The sequence below is a fragment of the Haliaeetus leucocephalus genome, unplaced genomic scaffold (genome assembly GCF_000737465.1).
Source record: "Haliaeetus leucocephalus isolate CR32 unplaced genomic scaffold, Haliaeetus_leucocephalus-4.0 Scaffold373, whole genome shotgun sequence".
Taxonomy (NCBI): Eukaryota; Metazoa; Chordata; class Aves; order Accipitriformes; family Accipitridae; genus Haliaeetus; species Haliaeetus leucocephalus.
Genome location: NW_010972809.1, coordinates 7,951,760 through 7,973,879, shown reverse-complemented (window position 1 = coordinate 7,973,879; position 22,120 = coordinate 7,951,760). Strand labels below are relative to the sequence as shown.

Sequence of the window (22,120 nt, the reverse complement as noted above, 5' to 3'; positions counted from 1 at the left end):
AGACAGATTAACTATGATCCTTTTAAGTATGAAAAAAATTTGCATCCACAGAAAGTCAAGTATTACATGTGAGGTATTTCTGACCATAAAGACACAGGCTTGCAATACTCAAGACTTCTGATGCAAATCTGAAGGACAAAACAAGGTCCTTTGGAAAACAAATGTTAACTGGAAACAGCTAATTTACAAACTGAAAAGTAGTTTAACTGGGTAAAATAATACATTAAAGAATTAGCAGCAGTGGGGTGAAGTCCCTGTTCTGGTATCTTTGCAGTCGTGAAACAAGGTGATCATGATCTTCCCAACAGGATGGACTTCCTCATGAAGACAGCTATGGGAATGGGAAGCCTATCTAGACATACACACAACAGTGCTGAGCCAAAGTAGGCTGCACACATACTTTGTTGTACATAAGGCTACAGTCAAATCTTGTCTCCACAAAACAGGCTAGTCTTCCTGCAGTTTTGCCATTTTAGTTTAGTGCAGACTGTAATCCTGTATTAAGTTTGAAAGAAACCAAAAGACACAGAAAAAAGCCCAATCCATAAAATTTTAGCTGAATGGTTTAATTTTGTACCAGATATTTATTCCTTAGGTTGCCATCCGAGTCAAGATACTAAGCCCTCATAAAATTCAGACCACCACACTTCAGTCAGTTCTGCTGAACCTGTAGTAATGATTCTTTAAAAACTTAAGTAGCTTACTCAGGAAAGAAAAAAATCATTAATCCTCCATGTTAATTTCTTTACCTTATGATTGATGGCATTTTTCTTATCAGGTCGGTTAAACATGATCTTTGTGATATTGTTTTTGGTGGTAACTAGTATTGTTTCATAGCCACCATGTCTGCTCTCTTCTGGAGAAGCATCTTTCTTCTGGCCAGCAGATTCTGCAGAGACCAGACTTGAGACAAGTTCAGTATATTTCTGTCTGGCATTATCCTGTAATGAAAGAAAAGAAAAAAAGAAAAAAAAAAACCCACAAGATTACCAAATGCTGAACTGGAAATCAGTTTGTTATGCTGTTCATAAAATGGGTACCTGGAGGTGGGGGGGACAGATGGATGACATGACTGCGGTTCAGGACAAAAGAAAAAAACATCTCAATTAGAAAGCATTCCAATGAGAGTGAGAAGGGGAACATGCTGTATTTAAACACTGCAGATCATGCTTAAATTCATCTGGAAAGCAGCAGCAATGGATCCGCAAAATAAAAGGCACAGATGCTGAGATGATGACATTTATTTCATTGGAGAAATCCCCTCATCCACACCTAAGACTACCAGAGACCTTTGTCATATTCCCATCATTTACACATTTCTAAGAATCCTTTGTTTCTGCTTTCCAGTTGGACAGTTTTCCAATAAAACGAAAGTTTTTATTTTAGAACATGTGTTGCTGAAAATAAGAGTGCTGAAACGGGTCTATGGTGTTTTAAAACTGCTTGAAGACACTGGTTTTCATTTAGCACAAACATGACCTGCAAAAGCCTAAAGAATCCTGCCTCTCTATTTCTACAGTAAGCAGTGATTTAAAAGAATTGTAAGTTCTTGGTTGCTATAACCTATTTTCTTGAAAGGATAATATACTTTGAACAATCCTATAATCCATAATCTGTAGCACATGAAATTGTCTATTCCCTCTCCGCTATAACTTCAAAAGCAGGTTCTTTTCCTTAAGTGTTTCTTGGCTACTCCTAAGAGCTGCAGAGCCATCTCAAAACCCCCCCCCAAAATCCCAAACAAAAAACCAAAAGACACCCAAAAAGCCCCAAAGTATCACAAGAATATGATATGTTCAAGAAATTATGCAAACATGTTTTCTTTTAAAAGAAAAAAATGCAAATAAAGTCTCTATATTAAGTAATATCTTTGACTGACCTCAGAAACTACTCCTGAACAGCAGGCCTAATGCAGCAGTGACACAGCTGGTTTGTAAAGCTTGTTTCCTTCATTTAATAATAGCTGAAGAAACTGTGGTAGCTACATGTGATGTCAGAATTACTACAGTCTGCATGAAAAAAGAACGCTTACATACCTTTGAATCTACATTCTTTCTGCTTGCTTCACTTGAAGCAAAGACTTCTCTAAAGGTTATGAAAGGTATTAAAGATGTCAAGATATACTGAGAAAGAATGAAGAGAGGCTCTCAGTACACCACTTTTTTCTAGTCTTTTAGTCAGTGGCATAGGAGACCGACATTTTAAAATGACAAAGTTATCAATATGCAGGATTCACAGATTTGTTCTTTGTTGTAAGAACTGAGAAGCTCAATCCATCTTTCTTAAAGAGAACAGCAGAATAGAACATAATGTGAAAAACACTATTTTTACTGGAAGTCACCACATACGTAAGATCTCTTATGCTGATACAAACTGGTAGTAATAACGTAGAACTAGCCTTATGCAATAAAAAAATCTCCAAACACTGAAGCAGTGAAATGACTAGAATACAGTGCAAAACGTCTTAGTGTCTGAAGCAGAGTCGCTCAACTAGCATGTAATATGTTTAGACATCAGCCATTCACTTACAGTCCAGGCACTTCAAGGTAGAGTAACCTACAAAGTATCTAAGTGAAATTATAGGTATTGTCACCTGAGACAAATTGCCAAGAGAATTCCATGCATCCCACTTGGCTTTCTTGACAAAGTCCAGCATACCTGGTTTTGGAGAATTGCAGGGACCTTCAGTAGCCTGAAAAAAAAGAGTGAAACAAAATTTTTTAAAACCTTTGATTAAAGTTCAGATGCCTTGGTATAAAAGATGATGACTTCTAGGAACATTTACCTGATCAGGATACAGAATTCAACTCTGAGACAGAAGGAATACCTAGTGGTTGGGCAATATTCAGACAGTTCACATACCATGAAGTTTTCAGTGTCCGCTATTTCCTAATACCTGGTGCTAGGCTTTCAGAAGCACCTAACCAATATGAGACACTAGTTTCCAAAAACACCCATGCACATTAAGGTCTCCTATCTCAAAAATTGTGGAAGTTTCATACTTAAAAAGAAAGTTAAAGACTTGTAAGATATGTGAACAAAGAAACAATTGCATAGGATCTATTAAAGCTGGATCTTACTTCAAAGTTGGCCCTACTATGAGGAAGGGCGTTGGGCCAGTTGAACCACAAGAGTCTGAGCTATGCTGAAGTATTCTATGATCAGTTTTCCTGAAGAAAAGTACAGTATCAGAGAGAAATATTTCAAGTGGGAGGTGGGAAAGAAAGACTACATTTATGAGCTCATTATTATTAATCAGTAAAACTACCTGGAACAGTCAGCTAAGTTTTTAGTTAAAGAAGTGATTGATTGCCGCCTTCTATATAACAAGTCACAGCCTGTACTGACCCTGCAGCCAATCTTGATCCACACATAGTTCCCCAAATACCAGTACAAACCCCACTAAGGACGTGCAGCTATTTCTACAAAGGTCTCCTTCCATGCTATAGTAAAGAATAACCTTCACTCAAAGTGTGGAGGAACAGTTCCTTGAATTAAAAAACAAAAAAAAATCCCCCAAAACCACGACTACAACAACCATGCAAAAAAAAAGAAAGAAAAAAACCCCAGAAATCAACCTTCAAATGTCACACCATTATATTATAGGCCCAGCTGACTGACTGTAGATACAACAAATTTAAGAGGAAGCATGTGGCATACTCTTTTTTTCGTAGGCATAAGCCATTTTGCAGAGCTGCATCAATATTTGCTATATTATAGAGAAGGCATCACACAATTGATGTAAATTGGCTGTATTTCTTTGAATAAAGGTTTCCATTCAAAGCATGATTTGTAAGATGAAACAGGTTTGGCTTCCCTCAGAATTCAGGCAGGATTTGAGGGGCTGGCGTTTCAAGAACAGAATTTAAGCACTTGAAATGAAGAGCTTGTTAAGACACGACACATTTGAACAATGCCTATTTTAAGTAGATATTTTACAGGTCCATCCTTTCAGATTATAAATGCCCCTTACAAAACAAAAAAAGTCAAGCCTACCTGCTTAAACAAAGCGTAGAGCTTCAACTTAGTTTCATTCCCAGGATCCTTTTTCAAAAGCTTCAGTTGTTCTTGAGCCTTTTCAAAGTCTTTCTGGCTGACTTGCATGGTGGCTGCAGTCATGTGCAGGTGAATTGCTGGAATGCAAACAGCTGGCACTCGCCTGCTAGAAAGTGGAAAAGAAATCACATTGCTTGGTTTTTGTGCAAGACTAGAGGAGAAACAAATATGCTGCTTTTTAAAGACATTTCAAGTAAATGTAAAACATTAAATATTTGTACCTGCACTGATTAAAACAACAACAAAAAGCAAGATACTAAAAATTACAAGAAAGCTGCTTTGGAAGTTTGCTTTAGCTGCAACATAATTAACCTTTAGAGAATATGACATTATCTCTCACTATTATGTAAAGTGCTAGACTTAATGCTGCCAGATGACAAAGAAACTATGCAATAATATATCAGATGATCATATATAGACCCCTAAATGGCACTAGTGGTAAACTGTTTTGCTGTTTCTGTAGTAAATCAGAGCTCTACAGGTTCTGTCCATGACAAACAAATAAGAAACACAGACATTTTTATTAATGGTTTAAATCTCTGTGTGCAACATTAACAGCTTTATATGTCTATGAATTAAAACGAGCATGCAGCCTGTGTGGTTTCTGTGATCTTTCCAAGTTTGTGTGCTTCTATCTAGAAACACTTCAATCTGAAAGCCTGGTTCTCCAATCGGGGCTGCGTAAGTGAAGGCTAATATCAAAATGTGCTTTGGAAAACGACTGGCTGTAAAACAGCCTATAGACACTTGCAAAAAAGACAGGGTCAAAATATTCTGGGAGAAGAACTCTCCACCAGAAAAAAAGGTAATTCCATCAACCCTCCCCAAACAAACAAACCCCAAATCCCACTCCAAAGAACCAAACCTAACCCAACTCTATAATGCTTTGTAAAAGCAGGTTTACTTCAACAGTTTGGAATCCAAAGCCAAGAAGTCTAATAATTTTGGCTTGCTTCAATAGGGCAAAAGCATGTTGTCTCAGCTTTCTTCAGTTAAATTGCAATATATGTTAAGTATTTTTACTATTTTTAAAATGTTAGCAGTTTACATATCAACATTCCTTCTCTATTTTAGTAAAAAAAAGAACAACCCCCCTCAACTTTCCCCATTCTAACTTACAGACACAACTGTCATGTTAGGACACCATATATGATAGATTTCATAACCAGTCACATTTGAAAAATTAATGATCATCTCAAATGCAGACTGATAGAATGTTTAATCATTAATTTAATTGTTAACATTTCAGTTACAGAACTGTCATTTTAAAATCATACCTAACATGAAAACTCTACCTTTTTATACACACCTAATGAGAATTTTAGAGAAATTCTACTGCCTACTTCAAAAATATCCTCATTGATCTTCTTTCTTGAATAAAATTTATTTTCTGTTGCAAGCCTAAAAGTTGCAGGCAGGAAGTGTGAAGAATGCCAACTGTGTCCAATTAATTTTATTACTCTTTCATTTCATGCAGATAGAAGGTTTTAGCTGTCTTTAGCTGAAAAAGTTTGTAAGATCTATTGGGTTTATGTCCTATTACAGCCCTTCTGTATTAATAAAATCTAAGTTCCTGGTATTTGGGGGCTACCAAGTTTGAATGACAGAAACAGAAAGAGTATTTTCTGTTATTTAATCAAATTCTTTGAAACAGAAAGAATTCCAGAATCTGGTTCAAAATCTTATGCTAGTAAAAAGAAATCTATCTGAACAATACAAAATGGAATAGGCTACCAAAAAAGGTTGCAGGAACAGAATGCCTTCTTACTTAAATTGATCAGCTGTAGGCCTTTATTAATAAAGCAGTGCACCCAGACAGACCCAGGTTAACCATCTGCCAGTTTAACTAACATTCAAACTGATGTGTTCAGAAGACTGTGTCAGAGTTTAACAAGTTCATCCCTTAACCAACTGGAAGGCTATTAGCCAACTTGTGGACTTCACCTCCAGCATCAATAAAAGCCCTCTGACAGGAAAAAGTGTACCTAAATGGATACAGATACAAGTTTTTTAATACTGAGTTTCCTTGATTAGTCTGTCCTGGAGTCACAGAACACAACAGTCGCTTTCAGATCCTATCCCCAAACATGTTTTTAAAGTGACATTTACAGGAAGAAGAAAATGAGAGTGTAGGAAGAAGACTAGTTGTTTCTTTTGGGGTTTTTTTCCTCTAATTTTGCCAGCCATCTTTAGAACTACTTGAATGCTGCTGGTCCCAAGATGATCTGTGTATCTGGCACAAATTTTTTCTGTCAGTCTAGGCAGTGGCTATACTGAAGTGGATTCAATGTTTAAAGAGGGAGATTTGGGTTTAAAACATGTTTGACAATCCGGACTTCGCTCCAGCTTGGCTATGGTCAACATTATAAATAGGCTTTAATAATCTCTTTTATATACAATTTGATAGTGACCATAAATTAACAAGAGTTGAGAATGGGCAGTTGGGGAGAGCGGAACGGCAATAGCAGCCAGTCTGAACGTATGTATGCACTTATATTCAGGGTTAAGGGGTTTTGGCATTTAGCAGGTCACAAGTTCTCTTCCTTATTAAGGATGCAAAGTGGACAAGTTAGAAGAGGATGAGAAAACAACTAGGTGAATAAAAAAAAAATCTGGCTGGGGAAAAGTGGAATGATCTTTCAGTAAGTCCAGACTCAGAGCTACTTTCCTTTGCTGTTTGGTAATATCCAGTTTTACTTCTTAGCTACAAAAACGTTCGGGTAAAATAAGTTATCTATCAACTTCAAATACTCCCATCTTTCATTCTTTTCCTCCTTACCTACTGCTTTGTAATGGGAGATTGTGCAACTTAGATGTTTATTACAGTCTAAAGTTTATAAGAAAAGGCCTCTTTTCTTTATTTCTTCCTTGCTGGTTTGTAGCTCAGTTCTCTGCAGGATATCTATGATTCACTCCTTTCTATCTGCCTTCTGATCTCAGAGGACATTTGCTATAAATTAGTGATGATCACCAGTTCTCAACACACTAAGGCTAAGCTGACTGCTACTATTTCTCTATTAAAATAATAAAGGATGAAAACGCAAAGGAAAAATTAAGTTATTTCACAATTTATTCATCTTGGGCAGGACCTCATTCTTCAGACAGATACACAAATAGCAGGAGCAGAGCTCCTTGACCTCAAATAGATCACATAAAGTGAGGAGGAGATGACTCGCCATCTGTCAGCACACACAACAGCACTGCCATCTCTGGGACCACACAGTGACACTATGCCACAATCCCAAGGACAGAGGAGCAGGAGAGGCTGCTGTGGCCCACTACAGGGAGGACTTCCACCCTCCATCTGCTGCTCCCTTGCTCTGACACTGAATCCTTCTTACTCCCTCACTGAGCAAATCCATGCTTCATTTTAGCAGCCTCACTGAAATCACATAAGATGTTGCTGAAGACACACAGGGCAGGCAGAGAGCCTGGAAGGTGACCTACAAACTACTGGTGTCAAACCTGCACTTGATTCAATCCAAGCAGAAAAAGAAGCCTAGGGAAGGCAATCAAACCCCCCTCTGTTTTCCCCTTTCTCATCTACTCGCTGCAACAAAGCTAAATGATCTCCTTCACAAAGTTTCTTCTCTTTATTGCCCCGCACCTTGCAGGCAATTAGCTACCACTACCCCACTGCTACAAATTACCTTTGTTGTACTGGCACCCATGGAAGAGTGGTGAGGGCCTGGCAACCTCCCCCAGCTGGGTGAAAAAAACACAGGTCCCACCAGAGAGAGAGTAGCAAGAGGAGTCACAACTTGGCAGAGCAGCCACAAAGTCCACGACAAATGCCTGTGCGCTCCTGAAAGATCATTCACTTGGTACTTCGCAAGCTGTACACTCTGAAAAAAGAAATAAATCCTGGGCATCACTGCCTGAACCTGAAATATCCAGGCTGACAATCATTTCGTATTTATTCCCTTGCCTTGGATGTCTATCTGTTCCCATTCAGTCATTCTAGATATCTTGCAAGCCCATCCTATTCATTCTACCTGTTCACATAAATGTCTCTTTTCCTTATAAACATTCAAACACAAGGCTCTTAATTAAGATTTTTTAAAGTCAATTAACTGAAAATAATTTCTCACAGTTTAGCAAAGACTGTAAACCCTGTTAAAGATAGGGCCCCTCATAACAGTGTAGTTCTGTAACTTGCATAAGGACTTTTATAGAGTCAAAAATGCCAACTTTTTGTAAAATACTGGCTGATCACTTTCTAACTTTTAAAGCAACTTAGCAGTTTCCTCATTAAGACTAAACAGAACCCAAAAGATCTCTTTGCATTGGAAATATCAGAGATGCTCAGCAAAAGAAAGGGATGGATATACCTGAAGTCCATCTTCCATTTACTTAATAAAGGTTTTCTTTTAAATGTTAGTAGATCCTAGGGAAATAAAGCACAGAGAAAAGCAGTTAAAAATCCTATTAGGATTAAAAACAGCGGGTGGTGCTAGAAACATGTAGGTTTAAAACTCCTGACAGAACTGGAAAACGCTCGTTTCACATTGTTGTAACTAGCTTTAGAGAGACAAGGAAGAAAAAAGAATAGGAAGTGTTATCAGACAGAAATAAGCAGTACATTAAACAGTCACTCAGATGAGTCCTGGAACATATGTTTAATAGAAGATGTGGATATCTTTTGTACGTTATGAGTAATACTTCAGATAACGCATATGACATCTCTTCTTTGCCATGATCACTATCTCAAGATGCTGTGACCTTTTGCGCTGCTCTTTCCCTACATTCCTCATGCAGAACACTGATCAGCACTTGCCGTTTCACACGGACCTGGTATTACAACATCATAAAGTGGCAATATTTCTGCTCATGTTCTTTCCATCTGAAGACAAAATTAAACAAAATACTGTTTTGCTGCTGCTACTGTAGAAAGAATTGTATGGGTAGGGTTTTTTTTTAGTTAGGATACAAAGCAATCAATTCCCATAAACCTCAAGGCACCAGGTGTTTGGCTATAACTTACAACAAGCTTCTGACTCCGTGCCTCTCCAGAGTCCCTGCAAAGACAAAACAGCACACGTTGCCCAGCCCAGCCCAGCCCATCACTATTTCTGAGGTTCCAGCCAGAGCCTGAACTGTTCTACAAGGTTCAGGAGTCTGAAACTTATCCAAAGAGCTTCACCAGGTCTGCTCTAGCACCAGCGACCACTGCTCTGAGAGGCTACTCCGAAGTCAAGCAGGGGAGCAACCAAATGAGACCTCCTTGCTCCCTGTCCTCCTGCTGTTGGAACACACACATCCGCAGTGGAAGAACCACGAGCCCTCCCTGGTGGGGTGACCAGGGTAGTCCTTGCCTGCTGGTGCCCGGCCATGGAGTATTCCTACTCCAAGCAGAGTCTCAGGCTTCAGTCCCCCTCTTTCAGTAGCACTTCTCCCATTTTGATCCTCCCTCAAAATTTTCCTGATTTTTCTCCATGGAGGACAAAAAAAGGGATCTGGAGAAGGAATAGCAACCTTTGATCATTAGTTCAGCTACATTAAGGGACGCAGGAGCAGAGCTGGTGGGAAAGGTTGCCACCATTGGCAATTGCAGCAACTGTTAGGAAATGAGGCATGTGAGGGGAACAGAAACCAGTATTTAAACTGTAATCGTGAGAAAATAATTGAACCATCTGGAAAAATAAAATCAACCCAAGACATTGACTTCTCTTATTTCCTCCTCCCAAGACTTCATATCAGAATCTCTAAAAAGAAGATTAAAAAAAAGGAAAAAGAAAGGTCAATAGCCAAATAATGACAACAAACAAAGCATTAGCAGCACCACTATTTCAAAGCTTTCTTGATAACTAGGAAAATAATGTTACTGTTTTCCATATTTACTTGCAGTATTTTCTGCACGCAATAAATTTAAACTTGTACTTCACTTTATTTTGCTGCGCGAGAGGAAGCTACTGTCTATGCTGTTAACATAAAAATCATGGGAAATTTTAATCTGCAGTTGCCCAAATCACCACTCATCATGCCATTGGTTATATACTACTGAATCCAAACAGGTATTTACGTACACAATAACATAACATTAAGGATACATAAATTTTCACATAGCCTGAGCACTTACACAGCAATGTATGAGCTTTCCCCATACAGCTGAAGGTGGGGAGGGCTAATGTCAAATGTCTGCCATACCTCTCAGTGCTCCAGTTATTCTCTCCATACAACCTACCTAGAGCTGAGCTGGGAAAAGAAGAGGCACCTGACAGTACTAAAGCAAACTGAGCAGCCTGTGGCATGTTTGGAGCAATCATTCCTCCTTTGCTGTTGGAAAAAAAAGTAGTGGTATGTGGGGGGGGTGGATGGTTAATTAATACAGAAATTCTGGGTGGAGGTTCTTCTGGCTGTAGAAGCAAAGCAACCCACTCTTTATACCATCCTGTTACCGGCTTCTCCCAAAGAACTTCAGATAATTTGACTATACACACTATTTCTTGTCATATACTCTTTTCAGGTGGTGGGTTTTTTTTAGTCCTTCCAGAATAATTTTGTTTTTCATGAGTGTCTATCAAATTAATATGATGTCTGTCACAATATCTTGTCAGACTTTTAGGTGGAAAGCAGTATCCCTGTTATCCCTGTAAGTTGTACAGACAGACTTTCTTACAAATAGGAGTTGTGTAGTAGGCAGTGATGGTGTCATACTAGAGAAACCTCAGCTTGACAGTTCTTACACTAATAAAGTCAAATTACTTCAGCTGTAAATTTCAAGTTCTGTCCTTTCAAGTTTCTTCACTTATACTGGGAAATGTGGAGTAACCATATCTGACACATTAATATCTTCCTTTGCAATTTGTGTCATCTTGAAAAAGCCTGCATCTGCTTCCACAACCATCCCATGTGAAAACTTCCACTTCCTCTCATTTGTATGCACCTCTTTCAAGATCCTCTACTACTAAATAAAACTAAAACAATTCAGAACATGGGCAGATGGAATTCAGTCTTCATTCAGAAGATGGAGAAGCAGAGACTGCCTTTATCAATTTTTGCCTGCTCAAATTTCAGTAACTGGTACATTTTCCAATATCTAGCAACTACGAAAGAAGGAAACACAGTTAAATGATTGAGTTTCTCCTTCGAGTTAAAACCAAAAGCCCACAGTTTTCATGACAGCAACCTTTACACCTTACAATCAACAAGTCAACTAATCTGCAGTAACTACTGCACGCAAAGCAGTCTGTACTTTCCCCACATAAGTTCATAGGCTCACTCTGTTAAGCCCTGCATTGCTATCACCTGCTAACATGCACCATGGCAGTAGGTTAGCACTAATCCAAGTTAGTAGGTCGCAGCAGGTTAGCAGTAGGTTAACACCAGCTTAGCAGCCAGAGCCATTTTATTTCTTCATGCAGAAAGAACCAACACACATATCTGTTTGGTAAAGCGACGCTACTGTTCATCAGGCTCCTGCAAAGATCTATTGCAACAAGCGCATGACCTCTTAAGACCAAAACCCAGGAGAGGCTAAGAAAGCCTTATCAGAACCAAGGTTATTCTCTAGAAATGAATATATTTGGTTCACTTGGGAAAATACAAGGATTTATTAACCATGGTAATAACATGGAGGTATTGATGACTCAGTAGACAGAACTCCAGTTTTCCTAAAAACCAAGAAAATAACTATCCCTCCCTGTTATTCCAACACAGTCCCTGGCAGTACCCCATTGTACTGTAGCTACCGTGGACTAACTAAAATGTATTGCCATCAGGTAATAGAAATGCTTCTAGTGTTATGGTGTTTCCAATGAATCTATCTAATATCTATCTAGCAGAAAAGATCAGTGCAAATACTCCATAACCAATTCACTTACTGCTGCTTTAATAAACAGAAAGACACGAAAGTCAAATTATTTCCTCCTTTACATGAGAACATTTCAATAGTTGTTCTAAACACAAGTTTGGTGCACAAATCCTTATCAGCTTTTACTATTTTACACTCCTACACTGTTTTGACATATAAAAACTAGAAGATAATGATGTGTCTGTTGGCAAATTGAAGTGCTGAATCACTGTTGTTTAGTCTAAGTGGCTCAGCTGTGCTTAATGTTTTTTTTTTTTCAATATTAAAGAACAGCTAAGAATCAAAGATCTAGACTACCATTCACTGAGATCTGAAATGGTCCGCTTTTTGTGCTCTATAGAGGCACAGTTAATACCCTCTCATCACAGCTGCTGGGAGGGAAACTGGGATCACCTCCTGAAATCTCTGCAAGAGCTCTCTCTTTCCAGCAGACTTAAGTTAACTGGACATGGTGAATGACTAAAGCATGAAAGAATTTCCTGTACATCCTCAGTCCATGTAAGACATCTCTGCAAGCAATAAGATTTACAGACAGATATCCTCTGAAACACATTCGAAAGTTATAAACATGAATGTTAGCAGAAAAGTATAGAGCTGTGATACTCATACATGTGACATTTGCTGAGAATCACTCAAAGTTTATTGTAGTATTTGGAGAGCAACAAACTCAGATAGGTTCTTTATACATCCTTATCCAAGGTGACTTTAACAAAACAGTTATGAACAAATGCTCAAAATAATTTTGCTGCTAATGGAGAAAGGAAAAAGCCATTTTTATTTGGCTTCGGGGGAAAAATCCTACTGACTGTATGGAGAGCAAGGAAGTGTACACTTTGATTTTAATGGCTTTTGGCAAGGTAGGTAGGTTTCTGACAAGGATACAACCGGCTGCTGGAGCTCCCATCCGCATTAGAAAACCCTCCAACACTCCTGCTAGTTCAGCTTAACCAGTGAAAGAAGATAGTAATTTGTCTGAAGCTGACTTTCTCTCCTGAATCCATGACACCTAGATACAATGGGGAAGGACAGAAAGAATACTGAACAAGCTATATGACAGTAATGAAGCAGTATTTGTCAACAGCTTGTCCTGTCCAAATCCAGAATTCTTTCGGATAATTCAGAATTAAACAAAATAGGTCTAAACACAAAGTAGCACACTGCTCTTAGTTTTGGCACTATTTCCAGCACCTACAACCTGACAAACTTACAGGTGTCCTGTAAAGACCCAGGCCAATTTACTCAATAAAAATCTGATGGTGACTTGGGTTTAGAGCTAAAGTTCTTGCATACATGCAAGACTTGCAAGTACATTTCTGTCACAGCAGCATTTACAGCTGCTCTATGAATAACAATGCTACTGAAAAGTTTAATCAATTTCCAACTGGTAACTTTCTCTTTAGATACCCTCTGTAATATACATTGCTCCTAGTTTTATCAGAGAAACAGATAAGCTTGTAGGTGTGACACACTACTAAGTCTTGCATAAGAAATAAAGCACTGAGAATGTTTGTCACTTTTAGAAATGAAAATTACACATGTTCCAAAGGACTTCAAATCATGTGTTACTAAAACACTGTAAAAAGCTTAAATCATAGCATTTAGAAGGTGACACCTATAGCAGCAGCAAGACAGAGGTCAGAGGCTCAGGTGGGATCATGGAAGTTATTAGTGGGGATGCAACATATACAGAGTCATACTGGCTTCTGCTATCATTGAAGAGATTATGAAGAACTATTGGTCTGGGAAAGTGGCTGACAACCCAAATAACTTGGAAGTTCTTCCCCAGAATAAAAGTGTGTTTCATCTGGCATCCTACTGGCAATTAACAAAAACAACACAAAACCAACCAGAAAGATTCTTTTGTTTCAGAACTGGCTTGCTATATGTTTTAATGGTTGGCTTCTAAGGACCAAATTATTCAAGAATTATTGTGCATTCTACAAGTTATACACCTCTTGCACCATATTTTCAAAATAAATATTACCAGAGCACCTTACTACAAAAACAGTAGCCACTTTTTTGGAGGGCCAAAGAGTCAGCAAAGAATCCATACAACACAATCTAATCCTGAAGAAATAATTTTTATTCCCAATTAAAAATGGAATCCTCTCTACTCAGCACTGGTGAGGCCACACCTGAATTACTGTGTTCAGTTCTGAGCTCCCCAATACAAGAGAGACACAGACATACATGATCTGTTCTAGGACACTGAGAAAATATGAAGACTACGTTTGCTATTGAACAGTGACTGTTTAAATTCCCAGCTGGCAGGCTCACTCTGTAAGTCAATCTACATTCAAGGACAAAACCGAGACTGCCATGAATGTACACGTCCAGTCTTTGCAGCCACAAAGTCCACTCAAAGATCAATCTGCAGGATCATGACAGAAAAAAAAAAAAAAAATCCCCCAAACTACTGAGTGCCTAAATTAGTAAAAATCTCTCACTGAGCAAAGTACACTCTTCGAAATCATAACACTTGCTAAAAGCAAAGTTCCCCCCTCTGCCATTGCTCAGACAATCACAGACCAGGCTGGGATGAAGGATGGGTGTGCATACCCTCTGCCATAAGGAAAGATGTTCATCTGCAAGCTACCCTAGATACAGATTAAATGTGTGAAATATCAAGAATTACATCAGGACCTACAAGGGACAACTTTTGTGTGGCTTCCTTCTCCAGCTTAACCTTATTTTTGGCAGAGCAATAAGGGAAGGGGGAAACGGGAAGGGGGAAACCCTTTCCCTCTGGGGAGTCAGATGCCAACAGAAGACAACACTTTTGTGAGCAGATCAAAAGCTCACATATTCAGCATATTCACACAGGAGGAAATTTTTGGTTTTGGGGGTGGGTGTTTGTAATTTGTTTGGTTTTAAACGTGGCTTTGCACTACCACAGTGAAAAAGCTATTATGAACTATGCAGTCAGATAGCACTGAGGGCAAAGTTGTGTTTACTTCTTTCTAAACCAACACAGTGATAATTTCCATTTAATTTTTGATTAAAATAGACTTCATTCACTGACTGGATCACAGAAGTTTCTACCTGGAGTACTCTACATTATCAGAAAAATGTAGCTTTCATACACACAGCAAAACAACAACATGACAAAACATTACACAAGTTCTCTCTGGATTTCAGCACAAATGAAATCTGTCTACCTACTGAATTTACTGCTATCTAGTGCTGTTATCCTTTCTGTAGGTATTTAGGTCAACGTGAAAAGTCAGTAGCTTATGAACAAAATAATGAAGTTATTAGCTCACTGATAATAGTTATGGTCTCCCTTCTGTAGCTGGCTAACCTGCATTACTTAACACTGTCATATTAAAAGCACTAGCTGATAAAATACTATTCTGACAATTTTAAGAGTGATTTTTTTTCTTTAGTATCATTGCTTTCAGAGATAAGAGACTACTGCCAGGATAACGTAAAAACCAGGATGTTGACAAATTATCAAGTTGTTAGGTATTAATCACTGTCAGAGCTCTCCAAAGCCAAATAGCACCGCTTACTCACTGACTTAAAGCCTGAGTTTTGATGGAAGAAAGAAGCCTTCCAGAACCCATTCCAAGAGAGCTTTTGCTTCCTCTTTTCTGGTGGACCATCTAGTGCTGAATTACTTGGCAATGGTTTCTGTTTCTCTGTGAAATAAAGAATGGTTTAACAAGACCTTTAAAATCTTAGCTCACAGTTTTTGCTGGAGTTCTGATTACAGTCTAAATTTTATTATAATGAACTTCAAGGGAACTTGAAAAATGCTCGCTGTAATCAGTGGGTTCATCACAATAGAAAGGCTCAACCATTTACTACATCAGAATAATGAAGAAACTTCCAATGTGAACTGAATATCAATATATAATAGTTTTAGGCAGATTATTTCACATTGATCAACATTTAAATTATTCTTTTAAAATAGAACAGTCAGGAAATAGGAAAAAAAATCACAAATATTCTTATGCTAAATACAACAACAAAGTGGAAAAAAGAAAAGACTGACATAAGTGTTTCAATCTTTTGTATGTGTTCACTCTAACAAAGATAACTACCAGTGTGTATTGGGTTTGCATGGCAAGGTTTTGGTAGTGGAGGGGGGGCTACAGAGGTGGCTTCTATGAGAAGCTGCTAGAAGCTTCCCCTATGTCCGACAGAGCCAATGCCAGCCAGCTCCAAGATGGACCCGCTGCTGGCCAAGGCTGAGCCCACCAGCGCCGGTGGTAGCGCCTCTGGGATGACATATTTAGGAAGGGGAAAAAAAGTTGCTGCAGCACAGAAACTGCAGCCAGAGAGACGAGTGACAATATGTGAGAGAAACAACCCTGCAGACGCCCAGGTCAGTGCAGAAGGAGGAGGTGCTCCAGGCACCTGAGCAGAGATTCCCTTGCAGCCCGTGGGGAAGACCATGGTGAGGCAGGGTGTTCCCCTGCAGCCCAGGGAGGTCCACGGTGGAGCAGATCTCCACCTGCAGCCCGGGGAGAACCCCACGCCAGAGCAGGGGGATGCCCGAAGGAGGCTGTGACCCTGTGGGAAGCCCGTGCAGGAGCAGGATCCTGGCAGGACCTGTGGCCCCATGGAGAGAGGAGCCCACGCTGGAGCAGGTTTTCTGGCAGGACTTGTGGCCCTGGGAGGGATCCACGCTGGAGCAGTCTGTGCCTGAAGGACTGCACCCCATGGAAGGGACCCAGGCTGGAGGAGTTTGTGAAGAACTGCAGCCCATGGGAAGGACCCACACTGGAGAAGTTTGTGAAGGACTGTCTCCCGTGGGAGGGACCCCACACTGGAACAGGGGAAGAGTGTGAGGAGTCCTGCCCCTGAAGGGGAAAAAGGAGCTGCAGAGACAACATGGGATGAACTGACTGCAATCCCCATTCCCCATCCCTCTGCACTGCTCAAGGGGAGGAGGTAGAGAATGAGGGAGTGAAGTTGTGCCCGGGCAGAAGGAAGGGGTCAAGGGAAGGTGTTTTAAGATTTGGTTTTATTTCTCGTTACCCTACTCTGATTGGATTGTTAATAAATTAAGTTAATTTTCCCCAAGTCGAGCCTGCTTTGCCCGTGACGGTAGTTGGTTGAGTGATCTCTCCCTGTCCTTATCTTGACCTGCAAGCCTTTCTTTATATTGCCTCTTAGAATGGTATTATTCAAAGACAGTATTTGCTACTGTAGCAAAAGCTCAAAATTGATTCCTAGCACCATATTAAATTAAGAAAACCAAACCTCAAACATTTGAAAATGTACTTACATTCTCCTTGAGAAACTCATAACTAACTTCTGATGGGGAGAGAAATCTTAAAAAGCAAGGGCAGAAAGAAACTGTAGTTCTTCATGTCAAGTGGGAGCTACTTGAGAGCTTACTTTGGAAAGAATGGCTGTTCAAGCCCAGCAAAATTCAACGACAAAAAGTGTAGTTAACCACCACCTTATTTGCATTCACATTATCAGATTCTTTTGAACTCGGCAGCAAAGCTGCTACAGAACCACCTACTGATCACTGACTTAAGCAGACAAAGCTGACAAGGTCACGCTGACTTCAATGAATAGTTGCTTCAAAGCAAATTAACTACAACAGAAAGCTGTGTTCTAAGCCAGTCTATCTTCAAGACTTCCAGACACCTTGGCTTGATATTAGCTGTGAACTGTCAAATCCAGCTCAATTACATACAGTTAGTGAGCTCGCTGCTCTGGATTTCATTTCGTTGATTTTAACTGCTGCACATATTTCTGTTCAAAATATTTTAAGAGGGTGCTTAAATAAGGACATAAGTTTATTAAGATGCTTTTCTGGACACCTGTTCAATCATTTCACCACTACCTTTCAGTTTTTTGAGTCATATTGGTAAACCAGCATGTGCAAACAAGAGATAGTAACTCATGCCATTAACATTACTATTTGCAGAAAAGGCCTCCCATTAAGAGATTTAATTGTTCATTTTCCATTGACTAGTTAGTCTCAGTATTCAAAAGACAGTGGATTAATTTAATGGCTATGTTTCAGAATCCCAACCCTTAAGAAAAAGAGAAATTCAAGATTCATCAGTGGTATGAAACCCTTTCTGAAAGACTCTGAAAGAGTGACTTACAGTCACAAAGTTAGGGGAAGCTGATTTTACCAGTATTTTGCAAAAAGTTACTACAAAAGTCAAAACAGGCAAGGTTTCCTTTCTCGAAGGAAGGCTTTTTTTTTTTTTTTTTTAAATATAGATAATGAGAAAATTATTACTACTTAAAAGGTAAGGGAAATACGACAAGCTCTCTAACTTTTTATTGACCTGCCCTAAGACAGAAAAGATGAAGCTTGGGGAAAAAAAAAAAAAAAAGATTTAAAATCAAACAGTTATGTGCTCTGCTTGCTTTTCTGGTGGTCAGGCAAGGATCTGTAGTCCACAGTCAGTCAAAGGTTGGGCAAGACAACTTTGCTAACAAGCATCAACTAGAACTAGAGGCCTGACCTACTGAAGGGAAGTTTAAAAAGATAAGCACAGTTATCTTGAGCAGGAGGAGCAGAGCAGAGTACCTGAGACCTACAGAATCTAGCATAAGCCAAGCAGAGCTGATAAACAGAAAACCGTCACAAACACACAAAAAAAAAATGTTGCCTGGCTGATAGGGAATAGCAAACAGCTGAGCAAGGCAAGCTAGTACAGCCTGAGACATAGCACTGAGAGGCATGACTTAAGAGACTCAGAAACCAAAATATAAGAGCCCATGTAAGACAGCAACAGGGAGTAAAAAGCATACTCCACAGGGCATCCCTGGGGTAGGATCAGGGTATACTTTTTTTTCTGTGGATAAAACACAACCCCGTACATGGACACATTTCCTATGTCAACGTGCCAGGATGCATTCCCATCCAACAGCTAGCAGGTGGGGAAGTAGGTGGGCAGACATTCAGGAGGTTGCAGGATACCTGCTGCCTATACCACATTCAGATCAGGAGGGAAACCATACCCAACTCAGGCAAGACCTAACATCTGGGCAGAAGTTTGAGGCATAAAAGCAACTTCTACTGCCATCACCATGGGGTTTGGTACAGACCCACAGAAGACTCAAGAGTGTTAGCAAACAGGGTTTTTAAGAATATAGTCTGATATATTACTTAAAAGCAACACTACAAAAATCTAGTCTTCCTCTTTGTAAAAGGGGATTGGATTGAGGGTGACAGTGGACAGTAGGAAAGAGAAGGAAAGCAGCTGCTCTAATACAGAAACAGGGCCTGGCAGTGGGAAAGTGGATGAGAAGTGAAGAGGCAATATTGTCCTTTTTGCCCAGCCAGCATGAGAATACCAGAAAAGCTACTAAAATGTCTATGTCTGTATTCAACCACAGCTATCTGAAGAGGACTGACAGAAAGGACTAGGTATTTCCCACTACAGGGATACAAGGCAGACTCCTTCTGAGGCCAATTAGCTCCTCATGGACAAACCTGGAAAAAAGAAACAGGACAGAGGAAGGGATACCACCAAACTTACTGGTCACCTCCAGGATGATAGTAGCCTCAAAGAGGTTTTCCACAAGGCAAGGCTTACATGCGCTCTGGGTGTGCTGACATCTGCAATTACCCCCAAATGCAGGAAACTATTGCGTATCTGTAGCAGTGGAAGACTGTATTTACATCCTCCTCACATATTAAAAACAAGCAAACAAAAACTTATGATGCAGTCGATAGAACATTAACAGCAATAAAGAAGTATTTTCAGGGGAAGACCTGGAATACTGAGCGTCTTCTCACTGAGAGAGGCCCCAGAGCACAGCCATTTGATGAAGTCAAAAAATCTCTCAGCTGCAAGAGATCAGTTCTTCCTCCACCCTCAACAGAGGAGTTTCCTCATAACATACACAGTTCCAGGGCAAAGACAAACCCCCTAGGCCTTTTCCCAGGACCTTACATCTGACTGGCTTAGTTAACACGGTGGGAGGGAAGGCAGAAAAGAGCTGTAAGGTCTGCAGAGAGAGGAAAAGGAGGAGATGCAAGGGTTATAATGTCCTGCTTTGCTGTAAATGTATGAATGGGCCCTTGATACAATGACCAAAGAATGCAACTGCACTACTAAGTGAAGCATAAGCAATTCAGGGAGTAGGTTCAATTAATTCCCAGACAGAAGTAGAAACAGGCTGCACAGACTGAATAAGGACTGTTGCACATTGTGCTAGGACTTAATAGCACCTGAGCTCCTGCCATGTGGGTGGGCTGTAAACGTGCAGATGTCTTGTCATGAGATGATGCAGGGAAGCCAAGATGATATTTGGGACATTGCTCAAGGGCCAGAATGGAAGTGAACTTGAACCCTTAAGACTGCTGCCTCCCAAGCTGAAGAGCAGATACTGTAGTAAAGACAGATTTACTGTAAGCAGGAAGTATTCCAGGCACAGGCAAAGACCAACAAGGCCACATAAACTAGCACAAACCAACAGCTTAAGAGAAAATGAACTGGTTTTCAATCCACTTTAAATGAAGACCAGCACTTAATAGTGCTCCTCTGAAAAAGGCTCTTCAGAGCTGCTAAGAAAAAAAAGAGTAGCTCATGGAAAAATTGGTCTTTGATAAGATCTGACCTCCTTTAAAGTTGCTGAGGTAACTGTACCAAGGAACACACCAAGAAGTTAGGGTGTGACTATGTTACCATCTTAGTTTGGACCAGGACAGCGTTCTTGGAGCGAGCTTCTAAGCTGTTGCCAACTCCATGCCCCTGGTTTGTGCTGCAGAGCTGTCTTGGCACATGCAAGTTAGAACCCTTCTAGATTACATAAAACTGGGAGAGGTCCTCCAGCTGCTGAGAGGCATTCAGTGTTGGGATCATACTACAACTAGTCTGAAGGAAACCCTCAAAACCAGGACAGCATGGATGCAGGTTTCCCTGCAGCAAATGTCCTGTGCCCAGTCGTCTGACCTACCATAAATGCAGATACAGCCTCACAGCAGTGGAGTTGTGGGGCCTCCAATCTCAAACAGCCAAATGCAAAGACTGTCGAATGGGTACAGTCCCAGTAAGACTCTTCTGAATGGGCATTTGTATCAGCGTCCCCCCTCCTCAGACAATTTCAAACTTCGACAAATTACATATTGCGACAGGGCAGGACAAGAAGTGGGAGAAGAGCCTGTGGAACTCACAACTCCATGTCTGAAAGGATTAGGAATGTCCTGCTTAGGGAAAAAAAACCCAAACCAATAACATAAGAAGAATTCTTGCATTTTGCTCTTATACTTGCATAAGTCTTCCTCTCCCAGTGCTCCAAGGATATGCCTCTTTTTTTCTGAGTTTAGGCTGCAAAAAAAGTTTCCTAAATTCAATGGCGCAGCAAGGCTGCCAGTGTCTTTGATAAAAGTCTGCTAGTATACTACCGATATAGAAAATAAAGCTTGCACCTGTCTGGCGTTCCACCATTGGAAAAATTGCACCATTTTTCTGCATTATATCTGACTATACACTAAAAACATTAACCCATTATTAATATTGTTTATGACCTTATTTCACATACAGAATCTTGCTGTTTCAAATACATCTGACTCCACTAGCCTAATGTTGTCCATCAGGCTAGTCTTTTGCATGTTTTCTAATTTAGAATTGCTTTCCCTTCCCTCATTGTAACAATGTAGCTATATGAAATTAATATTATTTATCTGTAGAAAGCTTGCCTAAAGAGTTCTTTTTCTGAAATGAGGGCAGAAGTCACGCTCATCAAACAATTTGCATTCCCTTTGTTTCTCCCTGTATCTTAAGATGTTCATGTACATACTTCAAATACTTTCTCACAAAGCTTTGGGAGAAAAACGTTACAATTTAATGCATAAATGACTACAGTTTTCTGGTCAAGATGCACTGTGCCTAATGGAGATACTTGAGTAAAAGCATTTCACTTATGAAAGTATACATTGTAACAGTCAAATTTGCATGTTAACAATCAGAGTATCACAGGTCTTTAATCTACTGGTATGATGATGCCTGCTTCACTATTCTACTTAGGAACTTGCTTACCTAGTATACTTATGTCCTGGTTTCAGCTGGGATGTAGTTAACTGTCTTCCTAGTAGCTGGTACAGTGCTATGTTTTGAGTTCAGTATGTGAAGAATGTTGATAACACTGATGTTTTCAGTTGTTGCTCAGTAGTGTTTAGACTACAGTCAAGGATTTTTCAGCTTCTCATGCCCAGCCAGGGCACCTGACCCAAACTGGTCAACAGTATATTCCATACCATGTGACGTCCCATCTAGTTTAGGAACTGGGAAGTGGGGGGGGCAGGGGATAGCCCCCTGGGGT

The 22,120-nt window shown here is 39.9% G+C and overlaps 1 protein-coding gene across 3 annotated transcripts in view; it reads right to left on the bottom strand.

The window, feature by feature from the left end:
- ECI2 (enoyl-CoA delta isomerase 2) overlaps nt 1–22,120 on the bottom strand; it is a 33,803-nt gene that overhangs the window by 9,917 nt on the left and 1,766 nt on the right. Inside the window, exons 2-6 of one of the 3 annotated variants that reach the window (XM_010573271.1) lie at nt 8,388–8,443; nt 7,707–7,901; nt 3,997–4,162; nt 2,594–2,692; nt 750–941 (exon numbers count right to left, since the gene is read on the bottom strand). In XM_010573271.1, the coding sequence (XP_010571573.1) occupies nt 750–941; nt 2,594–2,692; nt 3,997–4,119 (414 nt within the window). In that variant the 5' untranslated portion in view covers nt 4,120–4,162; nt 7,707–7,901; nt 8,388–8,443. The remainder of the gene's footprint in view (nt 1–749; nt 942–2,593; nt 2,693–3,996; nt 4,163–7,706; nt 7,902–8,387; nt 8,444–22,120) is intronic. The other 2 variants (XM_010573272.1, XM_010573270.1) reach the window with 2 other exon arrangements.